The 22,441-nt window shown below is 44.2% G+C and overlaps 1 protein-coding gene and 1 pseudogene across 3 annotated transcripts in view; both read left to right on the plus strand.

Annotated features, from left to right (window-relative positions):
- Positions 1-14,018, plus strand: part of LOC124036444 (septin-5-like) — a 33,154-nt gene extending 19,136 nt beyond the window's left edge. Inside the window, exons 1-11 of one of the 2 annotated variants that reach the window (XM_046351040.1) lie at positions 3,450-3,804; positions 5,122-5,212; positions 6,803-6,889; positions 6,996-7,119; positions 9,273-9,407; positions 9,680-9,797; positions 9,956-10,057; positions 10,201-10,297; positions 10,626-10,761; positions 11,039-11,141; positions 11,744-14,016. In XM_046351040.1, coding sequence (XP_046206996.1) covers positions 3,730-3,804; positions 5,122-5,212; positions 6,803-6,889; positions 6,996-7,119; positions 9,273-9,407; positions 9,680-9,797; positions 9,956-10,057; positions 10,201-10,297; positions 10,626-10,761; positions 11,039-11,141; positions 11,744-11,809 — 1,134 coding nt within the window. In that variant the 5' untranslated portion in view covers positions 3,450-3,729 and the 3' untranslated portion in view covers positions 11,810-14,016. Of the gene's footprint in view, positions 1-3,449; positions 3,805-5,121; positions 5,213-6,802; positions 6,890-6,995; positions 7,120-9,272; positions 9,408-9,679; positions 9,798-9,955; positions 10,058-10,200; positions 10,298-10,625; positions 10,762-11,038; positions 11,142-11,743 lie in introns of those variants that run through there. The other variant, XM_046351041.1, reaches the window with a different exon arrangement.
- A 555-nt stretch (positions 14,019-14,573) lies between these two features.
- On the plus strand, positions 14,574-22,345 carry LOC124036446 (annotated as a pseudogene). The gene is made up of 2 exons (XR_006838911.1): positions 14,574-14,727; positions 21,454-22,345. The product of XR_006838911.1 is annotated as a platelet glycoprotein Ib beta chain-like (transcript).
- The last annotated feature ends 96 nt before the right edge of the window (positions 22,346-22,441 follow it).

A 22,441-nucleotide genomic window follows, 5' to 3' on the forward strand; every position in this document is an offset into this window, starting at 1 on the left:
GAAACAAATCAAAAAGAGGAATGCAAGGCTGTATCGTTGTTTTTTTTTAAAGAAATGTTTGGTAATCGATTAGGAATGCCTTGGAGATTGATGTTGCCCACTCTGTCTGGGGTACCATAGCTTTCTTAGCTCCATTTGTCTTGAACCCCATGTCTGTCCTCCAGTGGTAGCTTAGCTGAGATATCACCACTGAACCCAGACACACACACACACACCATGGGCCCACATCTGGCAACAATTGTCCACCACGCCCTGTCCTGTTTCACAGTGTGTGGAGTGCATGTTGGTCTCACGGCTGTCTACATCCCCCAACAAGCCAACACCGCAAGGAATTACACAGGACTTCTAACAAATTGGAAACAACATATCTCGAGGCCTCATTTCTTGTAGGAGGAAACGTCTCCCGAAACGTCTCCCGAATTTCGAACATCTATTTCCTCACTCACAGGAAAAATACATTGGATCCTTGTTATTCTCCATTCCGAGATGGATACAAACCCCTCCTTTGACAAATCAGACCACATCTCCATTCTGATCCTCCCGCCTATAGGCAGAAGTTAAAACAGGAAGCACCTGTGTTAAGGTCTGTACAACGCTGGTCTGACCAATCGGAATCCATGCTGCAAGACTGTCTTGATCACGTGGACTGGGATATGTTCTGGGCCACCTCTGGGAATAAATTAGGCAAATTGAATTACTTTCTATCTGGGTTCATCAGGAAGTGGATAGAGGATGTTGTTCCTACAGTGATGATTAAAACATACCCAAACCAAAAACGCAAATAGCGTTTAGCTATTAGCGCAAACCACCGCATTTAACCACAGTAGAGTGTCTGGAAATATGAGCAGACCACCTATGACCACCGCAAGAAAATCAAAGAGGCAAAAAGACAGTACAGGTAAAGAGTCGCAATTCAACGCCTCAGACACGAGACGCATGTGGCAGGGACTTAAGACAATACGGATTATAAAAGTAAAACTAGCCACGTCACGGTCACTGATGCCTCACGCTCAGACATGCTAAACACAGAGACGACGACGTGTGCCCCCGCTGCTCACGAGGACTGCGGGCTGCCAATCTGTGTAGCCGAAGTGAGTAGGACCTTCAAGCGTGTAAACCGTCGTAAGGCTGCTGGCCCGGATGGCATTCCAAGCTGCGCCCCCAGAGCATCCGCAGACCAGCCGGCTGGAGTTTTTACAGACATTTTCAACCTCTCACTATCCCAGACTGTAGTCCTCACTTGCTTAAAGATGGCCACCATTCTTCCCGTACCCAAGCAAGCCAAGTTAACCGAATAAATTACTATTGCCTCGTAGCACTCACTTCTGTCATCATGAAGTGCTTTGAAAGGATAGTCGGGGATTGTATTACCTCCACCATACCCGACACCCTTAACCACTACAATTTGCATACTGCGCCAACAGATCTATGAACAACGCAATCGCCATTGCACTACACACCACCCTATCCCACTTGGACAAGTGGAACACCTATGTCAGAATGCTGTTCATAGACTACAACTCAGCTTTTAACACCATACTGCCCTTCAAGCTCGTCATTAAGCCCATGGCCTTCTGTCTGAACTCCTCTCTATGCAAGTGGATCCTAGATTTCCTGAGGGTCGGCAACAACACCTCCGCCATGCTGATACTCAACACAGGGGCTCCCCAGGGGTGTGTGCTCAGCCCCCTTCTGTACTCCCTGTTCACCCATGACTGTGTGGCCACGCACGACTCAAACTCAATCATCAAGCTTACTGATGACACAACAGTGGTAGGCCTGATTAACAACAATGGTGAGACAGCCTACAGAGTGGAGGTTAGAGCCCTGGTGGAGTGGTGCCAGGAAAATAACCTCTCCCTCAACGTCAACCAAACAAAGGGGCAGATTGTGAACTCCAGGAGACAGAAGAGGGAGCACGCCCCCATCCTCATCGACGGGCCGCAGTGGATAAGGTCAAAATCTTCAAGTTCCTCAACGTGCACATTACTGAGGACTTGAAATGGTCTCGCCACACCGACATTGTGGTGAAGGCGCAACAGCGCCTCTACAACCTCAGGGGCAGAAGAAATTCGGCATAGCCCCTAAGACCCTCACAAACTTCTACAGATGCACCATTGAGAGCATTCTGTCGGGCTGCATTCAGCACCCGGGTGAATACTGTATCCCCGACATAGTTTATTAAAATATTTCTACTAATGTACATTGTATTTTAGTTATAATGTTTATACAAACTGCATATGTCACGCCCTGACCTTAGAGCCTTTTTATGTCTCTATTTTGGTTTGGTCAGGGTGTGATTTGGATGGGCATTCTATGTTCTTTATTTATTTGTTTCTGGCCGCGTGTGGTTCCCAATCAGAGGCAGCTGTCTATCGTTGTCTCTGATTGGGGATCATACTTAGGCAGCCCTTTCCCTCCTCCTGTGTGGGATCTTGTTCTTTGTTTGGGTGCAGGTAGTTTGCACAACGGAGCTGTTCGGTCGTTGTATTCTTTATTGTTTTGTCTTTTCTAAAGTTTCATTTCGTTAATAAATTATGTGAAACTCAAAGAACGCTGCGCCTTGGTCTCATCCTTCCGACGACACTCGTTACAGCATATTTATTTATATACTGGATTCACGACATACTGTAGCTCACACTTTATTGAATCTACATGAGCTTATCTTGTGTAAATTCCCCCGGTGTACATATGTATAGATTGCATTTTGATACAGCTACAGTGCTATTTGGGTTGAACATCCAAGATTCGTCCCCCCGTTCTTTTAATTGACATTTGACTGGATTCTTAGGAGCAAGCAACATAAGCATTTTGTTGCACCACTATAACACCCGCTAAACTGTTTATGTGACCAATAAACTTTGATTTAACTTAATGAGAGAATGTGTCCTTTGATACTTTTAGTGTAATTTCCACAGCAGGGGCCTTTTGTTGTATGGCTGATGTCCAGTCTAGACGTCGGCTCGTCTCTTCATATAGCCATTGAGTCACACATCTCTCGCTATCGTCATCCCAGGGCTGGGTTAAGAGGTCCTTTAAGCTTCACTCAGCTCTGTGTGACAGGTTACTTACTGTCTTTTACAAGTCCACACTTGAAAGAGAGTTTGTGTCTCTGCTATAGGACACTGTGTTGTTCTTTGACAATTTATCACTATTAGGGTCAGATATGGGCTAGATTATTTAGCCCTCTCTTGTCTGTCTGCTTCTCTCTTTTGTGCACTTTCTGCTCTGGGCTGCTATACTGTAGGTCATTACTGTAGCAGTGAATGCTTTATTTTTCTAATGGTGGAAAATGGGGAGGGACTATGTGGTGAATGAATGAGTGTATTTTATTCCTTCAGTTTCCCCCTCCGTCCCTCTCTTCCTCCACTAAATTGCTACCTCTTACTACCTCTCTCACTCTGTCCTACCATTTTATTTCCTCCTGTCTACCCCCCTAGCTCTCGCTCTCTCCCTTTCTCCCTCTCAGAATTCCCCACCTACCTGTCTGAACAGGGAGCAGTAGAGCGCTGTGGGACAGAGGGGAGAAAGAAAGAGAGAGAGAGGAGGAGAGTAGTAGGAACAAAGACATAGTGAGGGAGAACAGGAAAGTGGTGTGTGTATTGAGAAGAGAGTGGACTGACGGAGAGGTAGAGAGTAGCGGGGTGCATAAGAGAAGCGTTGTGAGGAGGTTGCTCTGTTTTTGTCCTTTGGAAAACCTTTTCCCTGTTGGTGTCGTGCTGGCTTGTTATGGATGCTATCATGCTGCAGGAGAAACTAGTGGAGCGCTTGCTGTGCCCTCGAGTCAGAACCGCGAGGCGGAAGGTAAAGAACTGGAACGTGACAGGCGAGAGAGGATAGGGAATGAGAGGAGAGAGAAAGTAAAGGAGAGGAAAGAGAAGGGAGAGGGGGTCAATGTCAAAGAGAAATTGACATTTAACACACACACACACACACACACACACACACACACACACACACACACACACACACACACACACACACACACACACACACACACACACACACACACACACACACACACACACACACACACACACACACACACACACACACACAGGTCAGTAAACTCTCATAGAAACACCATCTTCTCTCTCTAACATGTCATATTAGTATGGAATATAGAACATACTGTTTTCTTCAGTTATGTCTTGATGCGTTCATGACAGATTTCTGGGTAGTTTGTGTGTTCTGACTGTGGCATAGTTGTTCCCACACACACCCTAGAAGTAAGTCAGATGTTTGTATGATTACTCATTGATATAGATTTCCCAATTCTCTGTGTGTGTGACTTCAGCACGAGCTCTCTTCCATGTCTATGTATGCTGTGACCGTGTGTATGCTTCTTTGTGTATGTAAGCCTTGCCCCAGGAGCTGTGCACATGACAAATTATGACAACTTGTTATAGACCCTGACTGAGTATTTCTTTGGCATGTTTGTGTTTGTTTGGGGTTTTAAATAGGCCATTTATGTCTGGTCAATACAGCCTTTGTCACCCCGTTGGCTGTCAGACTCTGGCCTTGGTAGACTGGTAAGGCTGTTAGTGTGTGTGTGTGTGTGTGTGTGTGTGGGAGGGGGTGTATGGGGTCTTCAGTACTGTAGATTCTGAGTAAGGAGAAGCTTTGGATGATGTGTGAATGGTGTCAGAAGGGGATGAGGAGAGCTGCAAGATAGACAGCCATTGTGTTGTGGAAATGTTATAGATCAGTCATACTTTTCTCTCTCTTTCTCTCACTGTGTCTGTGTTTTTTATGTGTGTGTGTTTGTGTGTCTGTTGGTGTTTGTGGAAAAAGCGCAGCGCCCAGTCTTAGACTTTCTCCCCTGCTATTGTCAAGGGATTTGTGGGTTGACTGTGAGTTGAGTTTGAATTTGAGCTTTATTCGAAATTTAAATGGCAATTTTTCTCTAATTTATTTAGGTCTTAGGAATGTTGCTTTGAATAGATATCCGACTGAGGATATTGTATGTTCATTTACCTATTGTGCGTGTGTGACTGAGTCTCTCTCTCTCTGTCTCTCTCTGTCCCGCTCGCTGTCTCTCTCTCTGTCCCGCTCGCTGTCTCTCTCTCTCTCTCTCTCTCTCTCTCTCTCTCTCTCTCTCTCTCTCTCTCTCTCTCTCAGGAGAAGCAGTATGTGGGCTTTGCCACCCTCCCTAACCAGGTGCACAGGAAGTCAGTGAAAAAGGGTTTTGACTTCACTCTCATGGTCGCCGGTCAGTGAAAGTATTGTTTGTAGCATTTACTGTAGTAAAAGTAAAACAACACAGTGATATTAAGTACTTAATGTGTTTTCATGAATGTTGACTCAGTGTTAGTGTTGATGGCCGTGTGTGTCTATGTGTGTTGGTGGTTGTTTAGAAACATGTTGCGTTTATATTTTTGTTCAGTATAACATCTAAAGTGTTGGTCCCATGTTTCATGAGCTGAAATAAAAGATCCCAGAAATGTTTTCATGTGCACAAAGAGCTTATTTCTCTCACATTTTGTGCACAAATTTGTTTTCTTACATCACTGTTAGTAAGCATTTCTCCTTTGCCAAGATAATCCATCCACCTGACACGTTTGGCATATCAAGAAGCTGATTAAACAGCATGACCATTAAACAGGTGCACCTTGTGCTGGGGACATTAAAAGGCCACTCTAATGGCATGTGCAGTTTGTGCAGTTTTGTCAAACAACACAATTCCAAAGATGTCTCAAGTTTTGTGGAGGCGTTCAATTGGCATGCTGACTGCAGGAATGTCCACAAGAGCTGTTGCCAGATAATGAAATGCTCATTTCTTTACCATAAGCCGCCTCCAAAGTCATCTTAGAGAATTTGTCAGTACGTCCAACCGGGCTCACAACCGAAGACCACGTAACAACCTCCACATCCGTTGTCTTCACCTGTGGGATCGTCTGAGACCAGCCACTTGGACAGCTGATGAAACTGTGCACAAACTGTCAGAAACAGTCTCAGGGAAGCTCATCTGCCTGCTAGTTGTCCTCACCAGGGTCTTGACCTGACTGCAGTTTGGCGTCGTAACAGACTTCAGTGGGCAAATGCTCACCTTCGATGGCCACTGGCATGCTGGAGGAGTGTGCTCTTCACAAATTCATTCAGATTTCAACTGTGCAGCCGGGCAGATGTTGTAAACAGAGTGTCCCATGGTGGCAGCAGGGTTATGGTATGGGCAGCATAAGCTACGGACAATAAACACAATTGCATTTTATTGATGGCAATTTGAATGCAGAGATACAGTGATGAGATCCTGAGGCCCATTGTTGTACCATTCATCCACCTCCATCACCTCATGTTTCAGCATGATAATGCATGGCTCCATGTCGAAAGGATCTGCACACAATTCCTGAAAGTGTAAAATGTCCCAGTTCTTCCATGGCCTGCAGACTCACTAGACATGTCACCCATTGAGCCTGTTCGGGATGCTCTGGATGTACGACAGCGTGTTCCATTTCCTGACACAATATCCAGCAACTTTGCACATTAAAGAGGAGTGGGACAACATTTCACAGGCCACAATCAACTCTATGTGAAGGAGATTTGTCACGTTGCAAGAGGCAAAAGGTGGTCACACCAGATACTGACTGGTTTTCTGATCCACGCCCCTACCTTTTTCTTGAAGGTATCTGTGACCAACAGATGCATATCTTTATTCCCAGTTACGTAAAATCCATAGATTAGGGCCTAATGAATTTATTTAAATTGATTTATTTCCTTATATGAACTGTAACACAGTAAAATCTTTGAAATTGTTGCTCTTATATTTTTGTTCAGTGTATGTAATATGTATATCATGTTACAGGGGAGTCTGGTATGGGTAAATCTACTCTTGTCAACAGCCTGTTCCTCACAGACCTGTACAAGGACAGGAAACTACTCAACGCTGAGGGTGAGTAACACACACACACACATTAAAATGTAAACTCGAGCAATTTTAAAATGCCATCTCATTAGAGGTTCTCTTCCCTTTCTCTATCCATCACTCCCTCTCTCAGAGCGTATCAACCAGACAGTAGAGATCATTAAGCATACAGTGGACATTGAGGAGAAAGGAGTGAAGCTCAAGTTGACCATTGTAGACACGCCAGGCTTTGGAGACGCTGTCAACAACAATGAATGGTGAGCTAAATCTCTTTGAGGCTTCTTTACAGGTGAGAACAGTGTTTCCCGACTCCAGTCTTGAGCTCCCCAAACAGAACACATTTTTATTGTAGTTCCAGACAAACTCACCTGATTCAACTCAATAAGGGCTTGATGATTAGTTGACAAGTTGAATCAGGTGTGCTTGTCTGGGACTACAACAAAAATGTGTGCTGTTGGGGAACTCTAGGACTGGAGTTGGGAAACACTGGGATAGAAGATTGACCTAAAATAGGAATGATAGTGGAAATTAATCTTGTACAGTGGGGCAAAAAAGTATTTAGTCAGCCACCAATTGTGCAAGTTCTCCCACTTAAAAAGATGAGAGGCCTGTAATTTTCATCATAGGTACACTTCATCTATGACAGACAAAATTAGGGAAAAAATCCAGAAAATCACATTGTAGGATTTTCTATGAATTTATTTGCAAATTGTGGTGGAAAATAAGTATTTGGTCACCTACAAATAAGCAAGACCTGTAACTTCTTCTTTAAGAGGCTCCTCTGTCCTCCACTCGTTACCTGTATTAATGGCACCTGTTTGAACTTGTTATCAGTATAAAAGACACCTGTCCACAACCTCATTCACACTCCAAACTCCACTATGGCCAAGACCAAAGAGCTGTCAAAGGACACCAGAAACAAAATTGTAGACCTGCACCAGGCTGGGAAGACTGAATCTGCAATAGGTAAGCAGCTTGGTTTGAAGAAATCAACTGTGGGAGCAATTATTAGGAAATGGAAGACATACAAGACCACTGATAATCTCCCTCGATCTGGGGCTCCACGCAAGATCTCACTCCGTGGGGTCAAAATGATCACAAGAACGGTGAGCAAAAATTCCAGAACCACATGGGGGGACCTAGTGAATGACCTGCAGAGAGCTGGGACCAAAGTAACAAAGCCTACCATCAGTAACACACTACGCCGCCAGGGACTCAAATCCTGCAGTGCCAGACGTGTCCCCCTGCTTAAGCCAGTACATGTCCAGGCCCATCTGAAGTTTGCTAGAGAGCATTTAAATGATCCAGAAGAAGATTGGGAGAATGTCATATGCTCAGATGAAACCAAAATATAACTTTTTGGTAAAAACTCAACTCGTCGTGTTTGGAGGACAAAGAATGCTGAGTTGTATCCAAAGACACCATACCTACTGTGAAGCATGGGGGTGGAAACATCATGCTTTGGGGATGTTTTTCTGCAAAGGGACCAGGACGACTGATCCGTGTAAAGGAAAGAATGAATGGGGCCATGTATCGTGAGATTTTGAGTGAAAACCTCCTTCCATCAGCAAGGGCATTGAAGATAAAACGTGGCTGGGTCTTTCAACATGACAATGATCCCAAACACACCACCCGGGCAACAAAGGAGTGGCTTCGTAAGAAGCATTTCCAGGTCCTGGAGTGGCCTAGCCAGTCTCCAGATCTCAACCCCATAGAAAATCTTTGAGGGAGTTGAAAGTCTGTTGCCCAGCGACAGCCCCAAAACATCACTGCTCCAGAGAAGATCTACATGGAGGAATGGTGCCAAAATACCAGCAACAGTGTGTGAAAACCTTGTGAAGACTAACAGAAAACATTTGACCTCTGTCATTGCCAACAAAGGGTATATAACAAAGTATTGAGATAAACTTTTGTTATTGACCAAATAATTATTTTCCACCATAATTTGCAAAGAAATTCATAAAAAATCCTACAATGTGATTTTCTGGATTTTTTTTCTCTCATTTTGTCTGTTATAGTTGAAGTGTACCTATGATGAAAATTACAGGCCTCTCTCATCTTTTTAAGTGGGAGAACTTGCACAATTGGTGGCTGACTAAATACTTTTTTGCCCCACTGTATGTCGCTCCTGTAAACATGAGCTGGCGCACACCCAAAAATGTTAGTAGAGATGCTGACTAATCGAAAATAAACTGTAGGCTATGAAAAATATATATAGAGAGTCACAATATAAAAACCACCAACGTTTCAGCATCACATTGCCTACTTCAGGGTTATGAATTACTGGGAACTTGTATATAGTGTGCAACTCTATTTTGATATTCCTGTAAGCCTTGACTGATTTTGGCGCGTGTGGTTGTGTGTGTGTGTGTGTGTGTGTGTATATATATATATATATATATATATATAGCTGGAAGCCGATCACAGACTACATCGACCAGCAGTTTGAGCAGTACTTCAGAGATGAGAGTGGACTGAACAGGAAGAATATACAGGACAACAGAGTCCACTGCTGCCTCTACTTTATTCCTGCGTTCGGACACGGGTAACACAAACACACACACGCACACACTCACACACACACATACATACACAGGAATGTGATAGTGTAATGACAGGTATAGATAGTAATAACACATCCTGAGTGTGATGACAGGAGGATACTATGTAAACAGCACCAATACAACTCAACCAGCAAACACTGTTATTACTGTCTACCTCAGTCAGAATGCACTTAGTCTCCATGAAAACTCACACGTGCCTGCAGGTACACACCCACATACTCTGACCAGGCGGGGTATCTCCTCTCCCTTGCAGACTGCGTCCAGTAGATGTTGAGTTTATGAAGGCTCTCCATGAGAAGGTGAACGTGGTTCCTCTCATTGCCAAGGCTGACTGTCTCACTCCCAATGAGATCAAGAAACTCAAAGACAGGGTGAGTTCAACACAGCAGATAGACTAAAACTGCTGAAGCAGGTGTCACATTATGATTGGAAGATTGGATGCACGAACCTTAGGAAGTTGCTCACCCAGCACAATGTGTGGTGTCACGTGTTTGCGCGCGTGTGTGTGTTCGTGTGTGTGTGCATGTAGGTCCGTGAGGAAATTGAGAGGTTTGGCATTAAGGTGTACCAGTTTCCAGAGTGTGACTCTGATGAGGACGAGGAGTTCAAACAACTGGACAAAGAACTGAAGGTGAGACACACAACTGGAGACCGAACATTAAGAATAGAGTTCTGAGCTGAACAAGAACTCTAAACTCAACCATACCTTCTAACATGTCAATCTATCATGCCAAATCCTAACCTGTGTGTGTGTGCGCACGTGTGTGTGTGTAGGAGTGCTGTCCGTTAGCAGTGATTGGCAGTAACACAGTGGTTGAGGCCAGGGGCCAGAGAGTGAGAGGGAGACTCTATCCATGGGGTATTGTGGAAGGTGGGTGACAACAATGGAGGACACAGATCAATATTACTCAGGGCTTTGACTCTTTGAGTTGCATGGTGAACATTCCTCACATATTATTAACATTTTTGAAAGAAAAATGACTGAAACTCAAACTATGAAAAACAACCTCGATCTACCTGTATGTCTCAACCAATGCATTATGATTAGGCTCAGTTTTCTTGCTCAGAAAACGCCCTGTTCCTAATAGGATATAGTGCATCACTGCTGGTGGATACAACAGAGTGGAATTTTTTATCTAAGCAAATCATGTCAGTGTAAAATGACCCAGTCTTTCTGTCTGTTTGTGTTTGTGTTTCAGTGGAGAACCAGTCTCACTGTGACTTTGTGAAGCTGAGGAACATGTTGATTCGCTCTCACATGCATGACCTCAAAGATGTGACATGTGATGTGCACTATGAGAACTACAGAGCCCAGTGTATACAGGACATGACCAGGTATGTGCGTCTGTGTGTATACTGTAGAGCAGGGTTTCCCAAACTCGGTCCCGGCCACCCCCCCTGGGTGCACATTTTGTTTTTTTGCCCTAGCATTACACAGTAGCTTTAAATAATCAAAGCTAGGGCAAAGCCAGAATGTGCACCCAGAGGGGGCCTCAGGAAGGAGTTTGGGAAACCCTGTTGTAGAGGTCAGACAGAGTGCTGAAAGTATGAGGTGCTTGGTTTATAGTTTATATCTGTCTGTATTCATGTTCCTTATGTTTTTTCCCCTCAGTAAACTGACGCAGGACAACCGCATGGAAAGCCCGATCCCCATCCTGCCCCTATCCACCCCAGATGTGGAGACAGACAGACTCATCAAGATGAAAGATGAAGAGGTAAACTGCTATGTCATCATGGGTAGCATCACCTATACAGGATAGTCTCCCGTTTACAGAGAGATCCTAGAAAGGACAAAAATGGCATTACCACTCGTACTCTCTCTCTACCTCCTCTCTAACTTCTCTCTTTCTCTGTCTCTCTGTGTCTTTCTCGCACACTTTCTCTCTACCACACCCCACTTCTTTCTCTCTTTCCCTGTGTCTTTCTCACACACTTTCTCTCTACCCCACCCCCCTTCTTTCTCTCTCTCTGTGTGTCTTTCTCTCTACCCCACCCCCTTCTTTCTCTCTCTCTCTGTATCTCTCTCTACCCCACCCCCTTCTTTCTCTCTCTCTCTCTGTCTTTCTCTCTACCCCAACCCCTTCTTTCTCTCTCTCTCTGTGTCTTTCTCTCTACCCCACCCCTCTTCTTTCTCTCTCTCTCTCTGTCTTTCTCTCTACCCTACCCCCTTCTTTCTCTCTCTCTCTCTGTGTCTTTCTCTCTACCCCACCCCCTTCTTTCTCTCTCTGTCTGTGTCTTTCTCTCTACCCCACCCCCCTTCTTTCTCTCTCTGTCTTTCTCTCTACCCCACACCCCTTCTTTCTCTCTCTCTCTGCAGTTGGCGAGGATGCAAGAGATGCTAAATAAGATGCAGCAGCAGATCCATGATGGGAAGGACCAGTGAGCTACAGCCCCATCTGCTTGCAACTGAACTACAACCACAACTTCAGACATGTTACTTACATACCAACTATAATGTAATCAGGGGTGAAAGTATATTTAATGAGGACCTCCTATGAGTGCACGTGCACGCCATTTTGTTATGGGCCTAATAATATAATTAGTTATAGAATCCCTATTAAAATAATAGGATCTCTGTGACCTAATAGTAAAGATTACTGTTGACTTTAAAATGTATTGGCCTACCTATTAATGTATCATAAACACAACCAGTCATAATGTTTTCATCTGATTGTCAAACAATTACTCCAAAAGGCTACTATAGGCTTCCCGCGCACATTATTCGACTCTAAAATAATTCCCGCATTCGTGCACTGTGCACCTGCCATTTGATAAATGCTAAGAGACATCAGTTGCAAAACACCAAAACGTTTAGTGAATGACATTCTGTGATGCTTATTCACTAGACCTACAAAAGTCTTGTAACCTGAATTGATGCGTCCTCTACTGTCCACGCCCGTCTCGGCCACTTATCTCTGCCTTGGCCAAATGTATGTGTTATTGTCGAACCACGCTGCATTTTCGAGCGTAACCCAATCGTTTTTGTCTGTTTGCTCATTCTTCATGCGGTAATGATAAGTAATAGTATATAAGCCTACAGTTGGAATCACTATGTTTTAATCATTGTGACAGGCTCATGCTTTACCGGTACAGTGTACCCCCACTGTACTCCGTACAGGACCTGCTTACTTTCACCCCTGGATATAATCAGCACTGTGTTGGGGGAAAACAGTAGCTGCATGTTCATTGGTCATCTGTTTTTTGGTGCTTGCATATTTGGTCTGTCCTGCAATGAGAAATGTGGTGTTTTTACTGTATCTTGAGTCCATTTGAACCCCATTTAATATTATTGACGGTCCTAGTAACATATGACATAACATAAACATGTAATATAAATGATCTGTTAAATGTATCCAATTTATAAATATGGTGAATACTTTTGGGATATTCTGTCAGGTGATGAAGACGCATTATAAAATGTTTTGTAAAACAGCGATATTACTGATGTTAAAGTTTGAATCCTTGTTGACGTTGAACGCGTGTGTGTGTGTGTGTGTGTGTGTGTGTGTGTGTGTGTGTGTGTGTGTGTGTGTGTGTGTGTGTGTGTGTGTGTGTGTGTGTGTGTGTGTGTGTGTGTGTGTGTGTGTGTGTGTGTGTGTGTGTGTGTGTGTGTGTGTGTGTGTGTTTCCATATGTATCACCCTCTATTACGAGAACCTTGTTCTGCTTTGAAACTGTGAGAATCCGCTTCCCCTTTCTCAGTGGCATTTCTTGTATGTTCTAGCTACAGACTAATGAACAATAGGCTACCTAAGAATCTGAACATAAATGTAACGTATTAACTTTTTACTGCTGGTCTCTACTTCAACTTGTTGAGAAGACCTTTCTCATGTTTTGGTGCTTGTGAATTAGATTGAAAATGTCTCTAGCGCCAGTTGCTTACCTTACAGTGAATTGAGCCCCTCTGACATACAGTACATAGCAAATGAAAGGGTAGGGACAGAACAGTAAGGGGTGCATGTGCAAGCATGCCGAAGTTACTCAAATCTGCTTACAGCTGGATTTCCACTCTCTCATATGATGCAATGTGTTTGTTCTGAAATGCATTATGACCTATGCCACAGTACCACTATGGGATGGTAAAAAGAGGCCAAATTTTAAGAGGAGCTACTGTGTGTGTGTGTGTGTGTGTGTGTGTGTGTGTGTGTGTGTGTGTGTGTGTGTGTGTGTGTGTGTGTGTGTGTGTGTGTGTGTGTGTGTGTGTGTGTGTGTGTGTGTGTGTGTGTGTGTGTGTGTGTGTGTGTGTGTGTGTGTGTGCGTGCGTGCGTGCGTGTGTGTGTGTGTGAAGTTTATGCTGCCCTCTGGCTGTGTCATACAGGATGGTGATTGTGGCTTTTTATCGTGCTAGCGCTCAGAGGACGTGGTGGAACTACTGACCAGGTTATGAGGACGAATAAACAGTCTTGATTCATATCAGTGTTTCTTCATTATGTCTTCATCTGAAAAAAATTATATAAATACACTATTGTTTCAAGTACGATCTTACTGACACTAATATTTCTACAAGGAAGGTCTTGACTGGTTCTCAAATGACGCCCTATCCCTTATAATATATTGCGTTACTTTTGACCAGAGCCTTAGGGCAGTAAGAACACTAAATAGGGAATAGGGTACCATTTGAGACACAGCTCCTGAGACATCCTGTAGGCCCCATGCAGGCAGGCCTGTGTGGGGGAAGTCGGGCTACAGTAGCTGAATAAAGTGCTGAGTCACAACGTATCTCCTTGGACCTCACTTCCCCTCTGGCCCATAGTTAGATCCATCACTAACCCAACTGACTGTTTGGAGCTGAATGATGAGGGCTTTGCTGCAGCTATAGTATAGTTACTGTAGACGGTGAACCTACGAGCCGTTGTGGGGAACGTTTATCCTGGGTTGCACCCAGAGAAGTAGGAAGCTTAGCTGCTAAGCTTGTGTACTGTGGTCTGTCACATACAGTATGGTAAAATACTGTTGATCTGTGGATAGTTTGTAGAGATGTATCAATAGGGGCCAGTAGTGTTAGTATTAACTGTATCCATACACCCCCCTGAAGCTTAAATATGGCTTCCCTGACAGGAGCCTCTATGGCAGCGATAAGGAGTAAAATGCTGCTGACATTAAATAAATATGTTCTTCCTGTGTCCAATCAGTAGTGTGTGTCAACCATATGTGAGTGTCAGGGTGCTTTATCAGTGCAGGCCAGCTTGGACTTTTATACACTCTCATGCCTCTGAGTGATGAGTTGCAAACCACTCCTGCTATGAACACATGCAACAGCTACGACCACACACTCCTGCTGCGACCACACACAACAGGGAAGGTAAGGCACCCTCTCCTGACCATAACAAGACCATAACACCTTTCACTATGACTGTAACGTAACTGTTTCATTAGGCTTTCTCTGTGTATGATATCACAAGCATGATAAATATGGTGTATGCAAACAATCAAATTTGATTTGATTGGAGAATGGTCTAAAATGTCAGAAAAACCCGTCAAAGATAAATTCCAGTGGTAGTTATAAAAATGTCTGACAACTATGTTTCCTCTTTAGAAAACAACTACTATGGAGTATAACTGAATTGTTATTAAGATCAAAGGTTAGATATCATTTTCAAAGCCTCATATACACTCCATGACCAAAAGTATGTGGACACCTGCTCGTTGAACATCTCATTCCAAAATGATCTGCATTAATATGGAGTTGGTCCCCCGTTGCTTCTATAACAGCCTCCACTCTTTTGGAAAGGCTTTCCACTAGATGTTGGAACATTGCTGCGGGGACTTGCTTACGTTCAGCCACGAGCATTAGTGAGGTCGGAACTAATGTTGGGCAACTAGGCCTGGCTTGCATTCCAATTTGTATTCTTATTTATTTTACCTTTATTTAACCAGGTAGGCTAGTTGAGAACAAGTTCTCATTTACAACTGGCCAAGATAAAGCACAGCAGTTCGACACATACAACAACACAGAGTTACACATGGAATAAACAAACATACAGTCAATAATACAGTAGAGAAAGTCTATATACAGTGTGTGCAAATGAGGTGAGATAAGGCGAGGCTTTACCTAGCAAAGACTTGTAGATGACCTGGAGCCAGTGGGTTTGGTCAACGAGTATGAAGCGAGGGCCAGCCCACAAGAGCATACAGGTCGCAGTGGTGGGTAGAATATGGGGCTTTGGTGACAAAACGGATGGCACTGTGAAAGATTGCATCCAACTTGTTGAGTAGAGTGTTGGAGGCTATTTTGTAAATGACATCGCCGAAGTTGAGGATCGGAAGGATGTTCAGTTTTACAAGGGTATGTTTGGCAGCATGAGTGAAGGATGCTTTGTTGCGAAATAGGAAGCCGATTCTATATTTAATTTTGGATTGGAGATGTTTAATGTGAGTCTGGAAGGAGAGTTTACAGTCTAACCAGACACCTAGGTATTGGTAGTTGTCCACATATTCTAAGTCAGAACCGTCCAGAGTAGTGATGCTGGACAGGCTTATAGGTGCAGGCAGCGATCAGTTGAAGAGCATGCATTTAGTTTTACTTGCATTTAAGAGCAGTTGGAGGCCACGGAAGGAGAGTTGTACGGCATTGAAGCTCGTCTGGAGGTTAGTTAACACAGTGTCCAAAGAAAGGCCAGAAGTATACAAAATGGTGTCGTCTGCGTAGAGGTGGATCAGAAAATCACCAGCAACAAGAGCGACATCATTGTTGTATACAGAGAAGCGAGTCGGCCCGAGAATTGAACCCTGTGGCACCCCCATAGGGATTGCCAGAGGTCCGGACAACAGGCCATCCGATTTGACACACTGAACTCTATCAGAGAAGTAGGAGGTGAACCAGGCGAGGCAGTCATTTGAGAAACCAAGACTGTTGAGTCTGCCGATAAGAATGTGGTGATTGACAGAGTCGAAAGCCTTGGCCAGGTCGATGAACACGGCTGCACAGTAATGTATCTTATCAATGGCGGTTATGATATCGTTTAGGACCTTGAGCGTGGCTGAAGTGCACCCATGACCAGCTTTGAAACCAGATTGCATAGTGGAGAAGGTACGGTGAGATTCGAAATGGTGAGTAATCTGTTTGTTAACTTGGCTTTCGTAGACCTTTATAAGGTAGGGTAGCATAGATATAGGTCTGTAGCAATTTGGGTCTAGAGTGTCTCCCCCTTTGAAGAGGGGTATGATCGAGGCAGCTTTCCAATCTTTGGGAATCTCAGACAATATGAAAGAGAGGTTGAACAGGCTAGTAATAGAGGTTGCAACAATTTTGGCAGATCATTTTAGAAAGAGGGGGTCCAGATTGTCTAGCCCGGCTGAGTTGTAGGGGTCCAGAACATCAGCTATCTGGATTTGGGTGAAGGAGAAATGGGGAGGCTTGGGCGAGTTGCTGTGGGGGGTGCAGGGCAGTTGACCGGGGTAAGGGTAGCCAGGTGGAAAGCATGGCCAGTCATAGAAAAATGCTGATTGAAATTGTCAATTGGATTTATCGGTGGTGACAGTGTTTTCTAGTCTCAGTGCAGTGGGCAGCTGGGAGGAGATGCTCTCATTCTCCATGGACTTTATAGTGTCCCAGAACTGTTTTGAGTTTGTGCTACAGGATGCAAATATCTGTTTGAAAATGCTAGCCTTAGCTTTCCTCACTGCCTGTGTATATTGGTTCCTAACTTCCCTGAAAAGTTGCATATCACGGGGGTATTCGATGCTAATGCAGTACACCACAGAATGTTTTTGTGCTGGTCAATGGCAGTCAGGTCTGGAGTGAACCAAGGGATATATATCTGTTCATGGATGGGGCCTGCTTATTTAAGATGGTGAGGAAGGCACTTTTAAAGAATAACCAGGCATCCTCTACTGACGGGATGAGGTCAATATCCTTCCTGGATACCCGGGCCAGTTCGATTAGAAAGGCCTGCTCACTGAAGTGTTTTGGGGAGTATTTGACAGTGATGAGGGGTGGTCGTTTGACCGCAGACCCATTATGGATGCAGGCAATGAGGCAGTGATCACTGAGATCTTGGTTAAAAACAGCAGAGGTGTATTTGTAGGGCAAGTTGGTTAGGATGATATCTATGAGGGTGCCCGTGTTTACGGATTTGGGGTTCTACCTGGTAGGTTCATTGACAATTTGTGTGAGATTGACGGCATCAAGCTTAGATTGTAGGATGGCCGGGGTGTTAAGCATGTCCCAGTTTAGGTCTGCTAGCAGCACGAGCTCTGAAGATAGATGGGGGGCAATCAATTCACATATGAAGTCCAGGGCACAGCTGGGGGCAGAGGGTGGTCTATAGCAAGCGGCAACGGTAAGATACTTGTTTCTGGAAAGGTGGATTTTTAAAAGTAGAAGCTTGAATTGTTTGGGTACAGACCTGGAATGTAAGACAGAACTCTGCAGGCTATATCTGCAGTAGATTGCAACTCCGCCACCTTTGGCAGTTCTATCTTGTCGGAAAATGTTATCATTAGGGAAAGACATTTCAGAGTTTTTGGTGGTCTTCCTAAGCCAGGATTCCGACACGGCTAAGACATCCGGGTTGGCAGAGTGTGCTAAAGCAGTGAATAAAACAAACTTAGGGAGGAGGCTTCTAATGTTAACATTCATGAAACCAAGGCTTTTACCGTTACAGAAGTCAACAAATGAGAACACCTGGGGAATATGAGTGGAGCTAGGCACTGCAGGACCTGGATTAACCTCTACATCACCAGAGGAACAGAGGAGGAGTAGGATAAGGGTACAGGAGCAGGTTTCTGGGCGCGATAGAATAGATTCAAGGCATAATGTACAGACAAAGGTATGGTAGGATGTAAATACATTGGAGGTAAACCTAGGCATTGAGTGATGATGAGAGAGATATTGTCTCTAGACACATTTAAACCAGGTGATGTCACCGTATGTGTGGGAGGTGGAACAAAGTGGTTGGCTAAGGCTTATTGAGCAGGGCTAGAGCCTCTACAGTGAAATAAGACAATAATCACTAACCAGAACAGCAATGGACAAGGCATATTGACATCAGGGAGAGGCATGCGTAGCCAAGTGATCATAGGGGTCCAGTGAGTAGATTAGGCTAGCTGGAGACAAGGCGATTCAGAGAGCTAGCAGGCCGGGGCTAGCAGAAGGGCCTTAGAGGAACATTACGACGGAGGAAGTCTGTTATAGCCTCCTCGTGCGGTTACTTCAGTATACCAGTCGTGGTGTATTAGTAGGGTTTCATCCCTAAGGTGTTCAATGGGGTTGAGGTCAGGGCTCTGTGCAGGTAAGTCTAGTTCTTCCACACTCATCTCGACAAACCATTTCTGTATGGACCTCGCTTTGTGCACAGGGGCATTGTCATGCTGAAATGGGAAAGGGCCTTCCCCAAACTGTTGCCACAAAGTTGGGAGCACAGAATCGTCTAGAATGTAATTTTATTGTGTAGCATTAATATTTGCCTTCACTGGAACTAAAGGGCCTAGCCCGAACCATGAAAAACAGCCCCAGACCATTATTCCGATGGCAGCGAGCTTTACACCACTCTTGCATTGCATATATCCATAATAATAATATTGTTGCATGATTTCGCCTGGATCAGGAAAGTTGATATCTCATTCGCTGACAGCATTCTCTGCACAGCAGCAAGATCGAATTTCAAAAGTGAAACATTGTTTCTTGATGTCTGATAGGCAGACAGCAAGGTTTTTCAAACCATCACTGTAGGAAATGAAATGCTAGCCCAGAAGCAAGAGGAAATGAAATGCTAGCCCAGAAGCAAGAGGTAATCAAATGCTAGCCCAGAAGCAAGAGGAAATGAAATGCTAGCCCAGAAGCAAGAGGAAATCAAATGCTAGCCCGGAAGCAAGAGGAAATCAAATGTTAGCCCGGAAGCAAGAGGAAATCAAATGTTAGCCCAGAAGCAAGAGGAAATCAAATGTTAGCCCAGAAGCAAGAGGAAATGAAATGCTAGCCCAGAAGCAAGAGGAAATTAAATGCTAGCCCAGAAGCAAGAGGTAATCAAATGCTAGCCCAGAAGCAAGAGGTAATCGAATGCTAGCCCAGAAGCAAGAGGAAATGAAATGCTAGCCCAGAAGCAATGGGAAATTAAATGCTAGCCCAGAAGCAAGAGGAAATGAAATGCTAGCCCAGAAGCAAGAGGTAATCGAATGCTAGCCCAGAAGCAAGAGGTAATCAAATGCTAGCCCAGAAGCAAGAGGAAATGAAATGCTAGCCCAGAAGCAAGAGGAAATCAAATGCTAGCCCGGAAGCAAGAGGAAATCAAATGTTAGCCCAGAAGCAAGAGGAAATCAAATGCTAGCCCGGAAGCAAGAGGAAATCAAATGCTAGCCCAGAAGCAAGAGGAAATCAAATGCTAGCCCAGAAGCAAGAGGAAATCAAATGCTAGCCCAGAAGCAAGAGGGAATCAAATGCTAGCCCAGAAGCAAGAGGGAATCAAATGCTAGCCCAGAAGCAAGAGGAAATCAAATGTTAGCCCAGAAGCAAGAGGAATTAATGGATTAATAAATGTCATAGAGTTTATAACATTGGGCGCGAGTCAGAGATAGAATGTTGGTCCAAATTGTCCGTTAGCTCGGGGCTTTGGAGTACAAGTGTGTGAATCCTTCAGTGGTGGAAAAAGTACCCAATCATCATAATTACTCAAGTATATTTAAAACCAAATAGTTTTAGACATTTACTGGGTGACTTTCACTTTTACTCAAGTATTAAAAGTAAATGTAATTGCTAAAATATAATCAAGTATCAAAAGTAAAAGTATTAATAATTTCAAATTCCTTATATTAAGCAAACCAGAAAACACAATTTGTGTGTTTTATAAACTTCCAGATAGCCAGGGGCACACTCCAACACTCAAGACATAATTTACTAACAAAGCATTTGTGTTTATTGAGTCCGCCAGATCAGTGGCAGTAGGGATGACCAGGGATGTTCTCTTGATAAGTGTGTGAATTGGACCATTTTCCTGTCCTGTTAAGCATTCAAAATGTAAGGAGCACTTTTGGATATCAGGGGAAATGTACACTGTATGGAGTAAAAAGTACATTTCTCTTATGGAATGTATTGAAGTTAAAAGTAAAAGTAGTCAAAAATATAAATAGTAAAGTAAAGTACAGATACCTCCAAAAACAACGTACGTGGTACTATAAAGTATTTTTACTTAAGTACTTTACACCAGCGGAATCCTTAGCCCAGGGCTAACGCTTAACCCAGGGCTAACGCTTAACCCAGGTTAACAAATGTTTGTGTGAACACTGGCTAAGCTAGCCAGGTCATTTCTCCAATGTGGTGCCTTTTGGACCTCATAACTCCAGGAAAAAAGGCTAATATTTTTTGGGTGGTGCATTTTCCCAACTTGTTAGGTGCATAAACCCAACAGGGTGGAACCTAACAGGCTGGACACTTGAAGCCCAAATTAGCCATAGCTCTGTGAGTGAACAACGAACAAAAGGGATATCAGTCACACATAAAAATATCTTAAATAAAATAATAATAAATACAATAATTTAAAAAAAAAATTATCAGAGAGAATTTAACTTGGACTATAAAATAATGAAGTAAGATTGTAAATATGTTATTAGGTAAGGCTTATATTTATCGTGGAAGTTGATGAATAACACCCAGGAACACGGCAAAAACCTGCATCCATTGAAAAAAAGTTTTTAAGATCCATATTTTTGTGTTCTTGAGGTAAAGGACATCTGACCTTATATTTAAAGCATTTTGGAATCCACATTTAACACTAAATAAGAAGTGATATTTCCTGTGGACAGAAAAGGGTACCACAGTGTAGAAATGACCCCGCACAGGGCCAGTCTAGCCTGATGCTAAGAACATTGCAGTGTGAAAAGGACTTTTGGGTTGCTATCTCCCTTGCTTGGAATGATACATATTCTATTTTAATGACTCATTTCACACTCACACTAAACTTATATCTGCATCCCTCACATGGCAGAGACATCGACAGACATGAGTTGGTATTGTTTCTCCTCCACCCTTCCAGTATGACATATGTCTCCCCACCTCTCTCTCTCCATCCTTTCACCATCCCTCCCTCTCCAGAGTTGGCATTGATGATGAGGGGGTTCCTGCCATGTGTGACCCAACTCCTGGGTCTGCTCCTCCTCTTAATGACCCCAGGGAGGGTTGAAGGGTCATCAGGCTGTCCCTTGTCCTGCACCTGTCATGGTGGTCAGGTAGACTGCAGCAGCCGCACCCTCACCACCTCCTCTTTACCCTCCCACTTCCCTCCTGCCAGCATCGAGCTCCGTCTCCACGACAACCAGCTGACCACGCTCCCCAACGGCCTGCTGGACTCCCTTTCCTCCCTCCGCTCTGTCTCTCTCCATGGCAACCCCTGGGCGTGTGATTGCAGTGTGCTCTACCTGCGTTCCTGGCTGCTCAAACAGCCTGTCGACTATGTGGGACACAGCAACGTCACCTGCAGTTCCCCTCCCAGCCTGCGGGGAAGGCTGGTGGTCTACCTGGCTGAGGAGGAGGTTTTGGAGTCCTGTCACTACTGGTACTGTGACCTGGCACTGGCCTCCCAGGTCTTTCTGTTTGTGTTTGTGGCGGTGCAGGTGGGGCTGCTGGGTGCCATGGTCGTGTTCCTGAGGAGGTTTGAAAGGCTGTCCCATGAGGCACGAAGGACCACAGAGGAGAGCTTCGCTGGGGGGGTAGGGGCTTATGAGTAATAGTGAGTATGAGCCCCTGAAGGCCAGCAGCATCTGAAGAGGGTGGGAGGGGCCAAGTAGGCAAGGAGGGAGAAGAGGGAGAGGAAACAGCAAAAGGCAGAGTAGAGAGAGAACCGTAAAGGGATCAAGCTGGTGAGCTTGAAAGGGGACTCACAGGACAAGAAACATGGGCAAATACAAGTGGTTGTGCATTTATATTCTGGGGATTCTTTCAATATGTTTTATTGCTTGCATCACTCAATAAAGCTGTTAAAATAATACATCAGGCTTTGAATACATTGCAGATAGAGATAACATTTAACTTACAATAATACTGTATTGTGTTATCATTTCTTAAATGGGTGTATTTTTTAAGG

Source organism: Oncorhynchus gorbuscha, linkage group LG05 (genome assembly GCF_021184085.1).
Source record: "Oncorhynchus gorbuscha isolate QuinsamMale2020 ecotype Even-year linkage group LG05, OgorEven_v1.0, whole genome shotgun sequence".
In the NCBI taxonomy this organism is placed as follows: domain Eukaryota; kingdom Metazoa; phylum Chordata; class Actinopteri; order Salmoniformes; family Salmonidae; genus Oncorhynchus; species Oncorhynchus gorbuscha.